The 11,820-nt window shown below is 50.2% G+C and overlaps 1 protein-coding gene across 1 annotated transcript; it reads right to left on the bottom strand.

Annotated features, from left to right (window-relative positions):
• Window positions 1–7,340: 7,340 nt before the first annotated feature.
• CYSLTR1 (cysteinyl leukotriene receptor 1) lies at window positions 7,341–11,131 on the bottom strand. Its single transcript, XM_051787966.1, has 2 exons — window positions 8,815–11,131; window positions 7,341–7,421 (listed from the first exon to the last, which is right to left on the bottom strand). Exon 1 carries the CDS (start codon window positions 10,891–10,893, stop codon window positions 9,859–9,861), a length of 1,035 nt encoding a protein of 344 aa, XP_051643926.1. The 5' UTR covers window positions 10,894–11,131; the 3' UTR covers window positions 7,341–7,421; window positions 8,815–9,858.
• Window positions 11,132–11,820: the final 689 nt, after the last annotated feature.

Here is an 11,820-nt window from a genome sequence, read left to right on the forward strand (position 1 = left end):
CACAGGGCCAGTGGGGCTCACCCAGATCTGCCTACCTGGAATGTGGTCACAGTGCTGAGTCACTGAGCAGCTGGATCCTCAGAAATGCTCCAAACAACCATGACTGAAACATGTTAGAGCTGGAGGATGCTCGTCCTCGCTCCAGTGCTGAAAGGAAAAGCCAAAGTGAGTTCACTGTTAACTCTTGTAAATCAGAGTGTTTAACAAACCATCTCTGACGTGCTTTACTGCTGCTCTGCACAAAGAGAACATTTCCAAGATGCTGAAGCACCTGAGTCCTGTGTTTTTATCCCAAACTGGGGATTTGGAAGGACTGGGTTCACACCCTGGGCAGGGCAGGGCTCATTTCCTGCTGCATCAAACTCAGCTGAGAAGGGTCTTTGGAGAGCAAGAACAGGCATCAGAGCCAAATTCTGGAAAATAGAGGGGAGGGGAAGGACAAAAAGGAAAGAAAGAGAGCAGAATAAATCTGAATTGTAACAAAATTACAGCCGGCATTGAAATCTCCACATTTGGAATTGATTTTATTCCATCAGACAAGAGAGAGAGGCTTTGGTTAAACACTGATCTCTGTTTGACTTGCTCTAGAGGCTCCTCCGGGGCAGCTGCAGGTGACCCCTCAGCACTGAAGGGCTGATGCAACCCGAAATATTTCTGTGTCAGGTGTAATGTGATGCTCATCCCTTTGTTTGGGCTGTTTCCTTCCTGCCGGGCGTGTGGAGCAGCTTTCCCACCTTTCCACAGGTGATCAGGTTCACTTGTTTTTCTGGCTGCTGCCCATTTTCTAACTCCCCCCTGTTCACTTTGAGGGAGTGAAAACCCATTTCCCTTCTGGCATCACATCAGCACCGAAGTTTCCCCTCAGCCCTGTGCACAGTGTTTGATGTCCACCCCCCGAGCTCGTGTGCTGGAGGCTGCAGCACCTTGGGGAAAAGCCTGATCCCTGATCCCCCTGCTCCCTGTCCACATGGGATTTCAATTGTTCCACTCCAGTTCTCCATTGTCTCTCTTCAGAGCACTGTTTCTTTCCTATCTGGCATTTTCCTCACTGTCCCCAAACAACCCCTTTTACTTGCTCTCTCCTACAATAACCCCATTCCTCATTATTGTTTCCATTCCCTCTTTTTTGTCTTTTATTTTTTATTTTTCACTTGATGGAGGCCCAGGCCCCCCAGCCTTGGGGGCTCCTCTTCCAGCCACCAACACGTTGGAGCTGGAGCACCATCCCCTTCCCATGGGATCAGTGTCCTCAGCCCTGCAGGGAGGACTTTCCACGCTCCAATGAGCATTTTTATATCTGCTTTGCAGGAACACACGTAACGTATCAAAGTGCAGAGCAGCCATGAATCAGGTCTTTGGTGCAAATAAGAAGCAGCCACATGGCATGAGGCAGTTGGGAGCACTCCAGGCTAGAGAGGAAAGAAAAAAAAACCACCCAGAAAAAGCAAAAATGCAGCTGAGAAAAATACAAATATTGGCTCCTCGAGGAACCCTCCATGTTGTATCCATTACTGCAATCTACTTGTTTGCTCAGGGCTAATGCTCTGCATTTGGAGATTGTCGTGGATCTGCTTTTCCATCCTCAGAGGGAAGGTCTAAGCAGGGATATTCCACATGAGGTTCTGGCATAAGGAGCCTTTCACCACTGTCTGACTGGCAGAGCAGATTTCTGTGAGAGAACCTGTGATTAAAATGATTGAGGACACTTTAGTGCATGAGAAAGCAGAAAAAAACCCCAAATTGGCCTCTTCCCACCTTCCCATTATGAAAAATAATCCTCACTTCCTTCCCCACTGCTGTGCCTTCCTGGAGGCTGATGGAATTGAGGAGTTTCCTGCAGCCCTTCACAGAATCCCAGAATATGCTGAGTTGGAAGGGACCCACAAGGATCATCAGTCCAACTCCTGGCCCTGCACAGACACCCCAACAATCCCACCCTGTCCCTGAGAGGATCATCCAAACGCTCCTGGAGCTCTGGCAGCCTTGGGGCTGTGCCCACATTTCCCTGAGTGTGGCCTGGAGCTGGGCAGGGCTTCTGGCCACACCACTGGTGGTCATCCTGAGCTGGTGGGGGCTCAGGGTGAACATCCCAGCTGGAAAAGGTGCTGGAGAGTGACTTGGTGCCTCACTGCTTCATTGACACGCTGGGAATGTCACTCCCTCCTTGGCAGGGACATCTGGAGCCCCAGTCCTACAGGAGTTGCTCTGTTCCTGCAGTAATGGGGTGAGGGAAACATGACAGCAACGAGGACAGTTTTGTGTTAGAGCTGTGAGAGGGGCATGGTGAGCTCCTGTGTGCCAGGAATGGATTTGGGACCCCTGAGCCCAAAGTTCCTCTGCTACTCCAAGGGTGACTCAGCTGAACCCCACCGTGGCCACCACACAGCTGTGGAGGTCCCACCTCAGGAAAGAAAAAGCTTGAACCCCCTCACGCAGTAAAAAGTTTGAAATGACCCTCTTTGCTCTTATTCATCCTAAACATTTCTACTGGAGGCAAGGGAAAGCCTCCAAAAATGAAATATTTGTACCTCTGAATGGCCTACTGTGGTCATCACCCCAGGAGAGCCACCAAGTCCTTCCCCCACCATCACGTGTGCCTGTCCTGGCCGTTTCTCTGAAAACAAACACACACATCTGAGAGAACTGCGGGACTCTTGTTTCATCAAAAAGTGAAGCAATGTGCTTCTCACTTCCCCTCTTGGCTGTTACTTCAGCTTTTCCCCCCCGGCCGTGCCAGCAGCGTGTCCTGCAGCAGTGCAGGGCTGGCCTCTGTCATGGTGCCACTCAGGGAGCTTTGGGAATCCCTGCTCTTATCAAAGCTGATGTGGCTTTAAAATCCTCCTTCTGGTGGATAAAATGCTGTCGGAGCCCTTCATCTTTGGGGCAGCAACACCAGGGGCTGTTGCTCAGCCTTTTCACCGCTGCCCTTGGATGAGCAGGTTTATATTTATAAAATCAAGCAAAACCAATCATTAGGAGTCTTTAAGTGTCGATCCCTCCATCCAAAAGGAGCCCAAACTGTTTGTGTGAGCTGGGATGGCAAAGGTAACGCTCTTCTGTGGTGTTGCTGCACTGAACTGAAAGTAAAGCCCCAGAAGTTTAACATAAAATCGAAATAACAGCTAACTGCCCCAATTTACTATTTTTTCAAACAGCCCCAAATCTCCTCCCTCTCCCTCCAACCCCAGGAGAGCACAGTTTGTATTGACACTATCCTTGTAGTTTGGAAAAAGAGGTGGTAATTGGGAAAGATTTCTTGATTGATTCTCAACTTTAACTTGTCATTATTGCTGTCCTTGATTTGTGGGGGAGGAATGTTTTCCTAGCTGTGTTGTTTTTTTTAGCTTTGATGGCTAATACACTGTATTTCTCCTTTTTCCCCCTTTGCAACTATCAACTGACTCCAACAACTTCTTTCTAAGAGTCACTTTACCCATGAAATGTGCCCTCCATGAGTGTGAGGTGTAAACACTGTCTCTTCTCACAGCTCTCCTCGTTGGAGCACTGTTGTTTTAGAAGAACATCCAGTAGAAATAAACAGGGAAAAGTCAAAATATACAGCTCTGCTGTGGGGTCAGTGCTGGTGGAGGAGGCCACGAGCTCAGGCACCTTGCTGGAAGCTGTGGATGAGATCCATGTCTTCATAGTTATGCAAACTCGGTGTGATATTGGATGTTTGAGAGGAGCTGGAGTTATTTCATCACCAGAACTTCTCACCATGAGAGAGAGTTGCCCTAATTGCACGTTTAATTTGGGCTGAATCACTGGTGCCACTTTCTGTGGCTGTGGATTCTGCTGCCCAGCACCTCCAGTGTCCTCTGCCATGGAGGAGCCATCAATGCAGAGCCCGTGCAGATGCACCAGGGACATTTGCTGACCCTCAGAACAAGCCCAGATTATAATGATTAGTTGCAGTTTTAATTACAGTGAAAGCAAACTCCACCATTGGCTGGTATTAGCAGCACAGTTCAGACCTGAACAGGCTCCTGGGACATCCCAAGGTACCCAGGACCTGAGGAGGTGCTGGACTGTCCCCCAGGGCTTTGACATCCGTTTCTCAGCACCTCTGTTTTATTAGTTCACATCCTCGAGGTCTGTTTTTCCTACCACAGGATATGATTAACCCTGACCAGAGTCATCATGCTGCATCCAAAAGAGGAAAGTCCACCTGAGTTCAGCACAAAACCTCTGCCCTCCTTGAGTCCTGCACAGCCTGGGACCACACAGACCTTGTGCCTGGCTTGTGGATCTTCTCTGGGACAGGTCCTGTGGGCCACCTCATCACTGGGGCTGCTAAGGGGTCTCCAGCCTTGCTCCAGCTCCTCTGCTCGTGTAGGGAACTGCCCCAAACTGAGGTCCACAGGCTCTCCCACACAGGTGAGGAGGCTGCTCCAGGTTTGCAGGGAAGCTGCTACCATGCCCTTCCCACCCGAACATCAGGAAAACCTGAGGAGGAACCCATCCCAGCTCTGAAGTCCTGTGACCCTCTGGCATGGTGAGTTGGGGTGACCAAGGACACGAGGCGTGTGGGAGGAGATGCTGCTGACAGGAGGCAGCAACTCAAGGCCAGTTAGAGGGAACTTTTCATTCAATTTTCCTTGAAAAATCGTGGTGAAAGGGCACAGCAGCATTTCTCAACCCCCACTCACGTAAGCAGCGTGTGCTCATCACTCCACTGAGCTTCCTGTGAGTAACACTGGGAGAGAAGGGCAGAGAGAGGGGCTGTCCTGGCTGGGAGGTTACTCACAAAGGAAATAAAGCCTCGGCTGATCCTGGGGGAGATGCAATTCTAACAGTCAGGCCACACTCTGCCTTTTGCAATAACTGTTCCCAAACTCAGCAGCTCCCTCATGAGCCCTTTGCACCATCCCAACATGGGCTGAGGGATAACATTCCTGCAGGAGCCTCCTGCCCTGGCCGAGGGTGATTCCCACAGTGGGGACACAGGGCAGTGCTGTGCCTCTTGTCCTTGATCCCTCGAGGCATTCCTGGGGCTGTGGGGTCATAAAATACCCTGATCTGGAAGGGACCCACAAGGATCATCATTCCAACTCCCATGCCTGCCCAGGACATCCCAACAGTACCACCCTGCCCCTGAAAGCATTGTCCAAACGCTCCTGGAGCTCTGGCAGCCTTGGAGCTGGGGAGCCTGGTCAGTGCCCAACCACCATCCGGGGGAAGAACCTTTTCCTGAGACTCAGCCTGACCCTGTCCTGGCACAGCTCCAGCCCTTCCCTGGGTGCTGTCCCTGCTCACACAGAGCAGAGGTTGGAGCTGCCCCTCGGGAGGAGCTGCAGACAGCGACACAGCAACAAGTCTCCCCTCAGCCTCCTCTTCTCCAGCTGAACAAGCCAAGTGACCTCAGCCTTGTTGAAGTTCAGCTCAAGCAGAGCATCACGGAGACATGCTCCTCACAAATAAAGGGATTTTAGCAGGCCAAAGCAAAAACAACCTCTGCTTAGTCTTTGCCTTCCCCAGCAGAGACATACAGGAGTGTTCCTGGACACGGGGTTTTTATTAATGATCAAAATAGTGTGTTTTTGCTACCTCCTTCCCTTTATCCCCTCCCAACCTGCTGAAGACTCATCTGGAATGTATTTACTGACCTTGCAGAGGGTCCTTGCTCTGCTCCCAGCGCAGCCTGGCTTCTCTGAGGCGTAAGGAACCACACTGACAGAATGAAATGGGCACATTTCACCCTCAAGTGAAGTCTGCAAATACTCCAGATAGTTGTTTGCACATGTGGCCACTCGCAGGGCTGGAATTAAAAGTCTGGGAGAAGGAGGGTTGAGTTCCCAGTGTTGCCAATCCCGAGAGGGATTTGTAACCCTGAGTGGTACAAAACCCTCAGGTTTGCTTTCAGGAATGTTTCTGAGGCATCTTATTGCTTACACTGATGGTATTTTAAAATCTGATGGACTTTCCCTCATTTCTGCTGCTTCATTTCCCCCCAGCAATCAGGTCATACCCTCTGCTGCCGTAGGTGAAGGATAAAGAGCCCAGAGTTCGCCCTCCTGCCACATGGAAGAATTCCCTCTCCCAGTGTCAGAGCACAGTAGAAATGGGGGAAAAAATGCTAAATTAGGAGTCAACTGGAGAATTAGTTCCTTCAAAAGGACCTGGAGCTTCTGAGAGCACAGACCCCTGTTGCAGCTGGCGGGGGGGATTCAGGCAGTGGGAATGCCCTGAGCCCCTCCAGCCCCAAAATACCTGCCCAGGAGTGGTGGGGGCAGAAGGCACCTGGCTCAGAGCAGGAAATCTCTCTTTATTGCCAGTGCTTGGAGTTTATTGCTCGTTAAACTGAAGAGCTGTTGGCTTCTAACATCCTGCAAGAGTTTTATGTGAGAACAGTTTACAGAGCGAGGGTGGGAACGTCCTCTGGGCAGTTTCTGAACTTCACAGCCGTGCCCATGGGGCAGCAGCAGGTGCTCCTTTTCTTTTGGTGGGAGACAGGCAGGACCATCCCACTGCTATAAACAACTGGACTCCAGTTTTTTCCAGAGCTTTTCTCCCAGGGCTATCCTGGTTTTATCAAAAATAACCTTTCCAGACACACCAAGGCCAAACTGGTGGGACATTTGTCACAATGAGGTGCCCAAGGGCTGGACTCACCACCAGCTTCCATGAAAGGTCTGTGCTGGCACAGTCATTCAATGGAGAAACAGCATTTTTTAGGGAAAGTCGAGGGTACAGCTGGAGCCCAGGGCAGGAGGGGGGGCATTGTTCACTGCTGGGGTCCCTGTGGCTATAGGGGGTCCTTGGCTGGGTCCTTCCCAGCTGGAGCATCCTTCCTGGAAGACCAAAAAACAAGAGGAAGGCGGAGAGGGAAACGCAAAGATTGTGAAATAAAATGTGGGCAGGAGTGGGAGAAGAGGACCGAGCGTGACCAAGAGCAGAGGAAACGGGACAACGTGACAGGGGAGGAGCTGGAGCTGGACCAGAAAACAAAAAAAGAGGAAACCTCCTCAGCAGCAGCGAGCGGCCCGAGGAAGAGCTCGGCACTAGGGGACACTATCGGACCATGAACTGCAGCACATGCAGCTGAAAAAAGTCCAGTTTCCAGTAAAAATCCGCCCCACTCCTTTTCCTTTTCCAGGCGTTCCTGTCACCGCACCAGGGTGACACTTGATCCCCTTTGCCCAGCCCCTGTCATGTTTTTACAGCCCCTATAAATGCCACAGTTCCTACCTCTGTTCTAACAGGAGCAATTCCTCTTTTTCTGCATAAATTTCTCTCGAAGTCCCTATTCCTGAGCAAACCCTGCTTGGGATTTGCTGCCAGGGTGGCAGCTTTTGTATCCCAAGCAGGGACAACTGCCCGGCTCTCACCTGGAGCTGAGTTCTGGGAGCCCAGGGCAAAGTTCCCTCCTCACCTCTGCAGGCTGGAGCTTTACAGCAAACATCCCACTGCACATCCAGCACCTGTTTGGGGGAAAGCCAAGTAGGAAACCTCATTCTCAGCAGATTTCTCCATGGAGGAACACAAATAAATAATCCTCACCAAGAGCATCACTTCCCTCCAAGCATCTTCCAGGCATTTTTTTGTCTACAAAATCCAAATTTATTGAGGTCCCAGCTGCTCTTTGTTGAGCTGCTCCACCTCTGCAAGAGCAGCCAGAGCCAAGAGCCACCAGAAGTGGTTTGGCTCCAGCAGGTCCCCAACCAGCAGCTCCAGGTGGTGGCCTGAGTCCAGGGAATTTGGGCTATGGCAAAGGCCAGTTTGGCTGGACCAAATTATCTCCAAGATGCTGGGCCAGGGAGTCCCCCCAACATCTCAGCAACTTCTGTGCTGCTCTAAGTGTTTTTATTACACCACTATAAATTATTATTATTAAGCAAATATTACACTTCAGTGCTGTGTGCAGACAAAAATTTATTGTAGGGAAGAAGAATCTGCAATAGAGACTTCAAAACACAGGAAACAGTAATTGTTAAAATTAACTCGCAACATTTTCATTTCATTTTCAGTAATATTTTTTTTAAATCTTTCCTATTGCACACAAAAAGCTGCCGTTTCTCCTGCCATAACTATAAAATAAAAAATATAAAACAAAATAAAAAAGGCAAAAGGTTAAAAAATACCTCTGGTACAATGCTTTGCAACATACATATATACACACATGTTTAGCTTTACTGTACAGTAATTTAAAATTTGGGAATGGGCATATTATTTCTACATATTCCAAAACAGTTTCCCAGGAAGATTTTTATTTACAGTTGCACAATGCCTTTAAAGGCTGGAGACACAACTTTAATACTCAATGCTGACCCTTGAAAACAATTTTAGCCAAATCTTACACATTTTTTCCTCGATCAGTCAGCAGTTCTGGCTTTGAATGAGGGGCTCTGTCTTCCCACAGGTTTAAGGGGAATTCTAATCCTCCTCTACAGGAGCAGCTTTCAGCCCTCTGCCCCTAAACAGATCCTTGAAATTGCATTAGAAGTTTCAGATTTTGAAAATTCCCATCCATCATTTGTTCTGCAGGTGAATTTGCTTTTTTAGGTGCCTTTGGCTGACCCAGGGCTGTGCAGACTGTGGTGTACAGACTGAATTTTCACTCTAATTATCTGTACAGACAATTTCTCCAGCAGATCCCTGTCCCCAAGCCAAACTCCTTTCGCTCACTGTTATTCTTCACTACTGAAACTGTTTTCTTTATTCAAGATAACATCAAGTAACTTCAGAAATACCAAATCCAAACATACTCGCTGGTCGTTTACCAACCACTTTTCCAACTAAGAGCTTTAATCCTACAAGAATTTCTATTTCTGTCTTGATGGGTTGCACATCCCCAGCCAGGCTCTGGAGTGTTACCTTCTTGTGGGATCCACTGGAAAATTACAGGAATGTTTCCTTCTGGCCAAGGGTTTGAAGTTTTCCTTTACAGAAGGAACACAGCCCAGTGTTTTTTCAGCATCAAGTCTCATCCAGATTCAGATTCTGGATCTCCAGCTTTTCCTAGAGCTCTTCCCAAGAGCCTTGGGTTGCCTTTTCCGCAAGGTGAACACTCTGGAACAGGATCAAATATTATATAGGGCTTTTTAAAAAACCTTGATTAATGTTGAGAAAGGTGAACCTGATCCTGCACTGGACTCTGAGCAGCCAGAACTCCACTTTTACCTGAAACCTCCTGAGGAACTGGAGTGATAACCCAGACCCTGCAGTCCGACAGGACCAGTCACACTGAAATAAGTTTCCTTGTTATCCTCATTCCAAGTTTATCCCCCACAGTAAGACACTGCAATTTGAAAACAAGGTTTTTCTAGGATTTCAGAAAATCCTGGCAAATCTGCTGCCCACCAAAGTTGCTGCTGGGGGTGGGAGAGGGGCCCATCCCAATCTGCAGACCCAGGTACCAACCCTGCGAGTCTCACACACATCAGGATCATGAGAACTGAGATCCCAGGCAGAGGCAGCTGGAGCAGGGCTGGAATTATCCTGGGCTCTGCTGTATAAATAATTTAGCAGCTGTTTGAAGATTCAGTGAAAACTCTGCCCTGGTTGTTTGTCAGGAGCTCCCTGAGTGCCATGAACAGCAAACTGTGTTTACATTTCCCACTGGCTCAGAGAATTAACGCTCTGGGGAGAGCTGTGAAATGAAGCAAGTGCCCAAACACAGGCTTTGAAGAGTTTGTCAGCAGATCAACACTGTTCTGGTGGTGGTTTCTCTGTCCTACATGTCTGTGGATGTCCCAGCAATGCTCCTGGGGAAGGGGCTCTACCACCAAGCCATGAACTGTCCACGGTCATTATGACATATTTAATTACACCGAAGGCTTGCAAGCCCCCATCAGGTCTCCTGGAAGTGTTCTGAGATCTCCAATGCCCTGAGATCTCTCGGGGGAAGGTCTAACTTCCTTATGAAGAGGCCACAGCTTCCTTTCCATTCTCCCTTTGGCTTTCTCCAAAGGGTTCCTCATCCCTCTCTTTCGCAGAGAACTTTTTCTTGAAGGCCTGCGACAAGCTGGAGGAGGAGCCCTTCCTCAGCGTGGTCAGTCTCTTCCTGAAGTTGCCCCCCGAGAAGAAGTAGAGCAGCGGGTCGAAGCAGCAGTTGGCAGCGGCCAAGGGGAGCGTCACCACCACGGCTTTCTGCAGGTAAATGGCATCCTCACAGCTGGCCCTCCTGAGGCGCAGCACGTGCAGGTGCACCGTGCGCAGCACGTGGTACGGGGTGAAGCTCACCAGGAACGTGGCCGTCACGATGGCGATCATCCAAACCGCCCTGCGGCGGTTCGCCTGGTTCTTCCTCATGGAATTCCTCAGCAGGGTCCTGATGATCATGGCGTAGCAGATGGTTATGACGACGAAGGGCAAAATGAAACCCACGAACAGGGCGATGAAATCCAGGATCACCACCAGGTTCGTCTTGTGGGAGTTCTCCGGGGGCTCGAAGCACTTGGTCTTGTTGCCGTGCTGGTACGTCCCGTTGCGCAGGAAGGGCGCGCTCGTCAGCGTGACGAAGATCCAGATGCCGACAGAGACAAACTTCGCCTTCCTCTCCGTCACCAGGTTGATGTTCCGGACGGGGAAGACGATGGCGATGCAGCGGAAGAAGCTCATGGCGGTCATGAAGAAGATGCTGCAGTAGAGGTTGACGTAGAGCGCGTAGGACGCGACCCTGCACAGGAGGTCCCCGAAGAACCAGTGCCCCCGGTGCACGTAGTAGACGACGCGCAGGGGCAGCGTGGACACGCACAGGAAGTCGGACAGGGCGAGGTTCAGCAGGTACACCTGGAAGGCCGTTTTCTGCCGGTACGTCCGGATCAGCACGTACAGCACGACGCCGTTGCCCACGAAGCCCATGATGCTGATCATGGAGTAGAGCGAGGAGTAGACGCGGTTGCGGAAGTCGTCGATGGAGTGGTGGCACGACAGGTTATCGAACAGCGCCATGGTAGTGCCAGGCCGGGGCACCGATGGCACCTGGTGATCAGTGCCAGGCCTGAGGATGGAAGCTCAAGTGAGATCACAGAATCCCAGAACATGCCGAGTTGGAAGGGACCCACAAGGACCATCGAGTCCATCCCTCAGCCCTGCACAGGTCCATCCCCAAGAGTCCCACCCTGTGCCCCAGAGGATCATCCAAACCCTCCTGGAGCTCTGGCAGCCTTGGGGCTGTGCCCACTGCCCTGGGGAGCCTGGGCAGTGCCCAACCACCCTCTGGGGGAAGAACCTTTGCTTGAGATCCAACCTGACCCTTCTCTGGCACAGCTCCAGCCATTCCCTGGCTGCTGTCCCTGGTCCCCCCAGAGCAGAGCTCAGCCCCTGCCCCTCCTCTGCCCCTGCCCAGGAAGCTGAAACTGCAGTGAGGTCTCCCCTCAGTTTCCTCTTCTCCAGCTGAACACACCAAGTGCCCTCAGTGTCCTCACATGGCTTCCCCTCAAGGCCCTTCACCATCTTCGTGTCCTCCTTTGGACACTCTCTAATGCTTTAATATCTTTCTTATACATAAAGCAGCAAAGGAAAATAAAATTCCATTGCTAAATAGCAGGAAAACCCTGCCATCTCTCTCATACAGCTGGGAAGGGATGTGGACCTTATCTGCTTTATTACAATAATGGTCCACTACAGCCACCTTTCTTCACGTGGTGCCAACGACTGGGGATGTAAAGATGAGTCAAATTTTCATACATCATAGAATTGTGGCATTGTTAAGGCTGGAAAAGACCTCCAAGATCATAAATACAACTGTCAACCCAGCACCACCACCATGTTCACCACTGAATTTACCAAGGCATTGTGTATCAGTTATTTCTCAGACACTAAAAATAAACCCAAAACACAACCAAGATATTAGAGATTTCAAGGCTGGAACAATCC

This window comes from Manacus candei, unplaced genomic scaffold, assembly GCF_025592945.1.
Source record: "Manacus candei isolate 608988 ecotype Guabito, Panama unplaced genomic scaffold, ASM2559294v1 h1tg000003l, whole genome shotgun sequence".
Classification (NCBI taxonomy): Eukaryota; Metazoa; Chordata; class Aves; order Passeriformes; family Pipridae; genus Manacus; species Manacus candei.

Bases quoted from the DNA above. Each gene is read 5' to 3' on its own strand.
- CYSLTR1 (XM_051787966.1), bottom strand. From the start codon at position 10,893: ATGGCGCTGTTCGATAACCTGTCGTGCCACCACTCCATCGACGACTTC.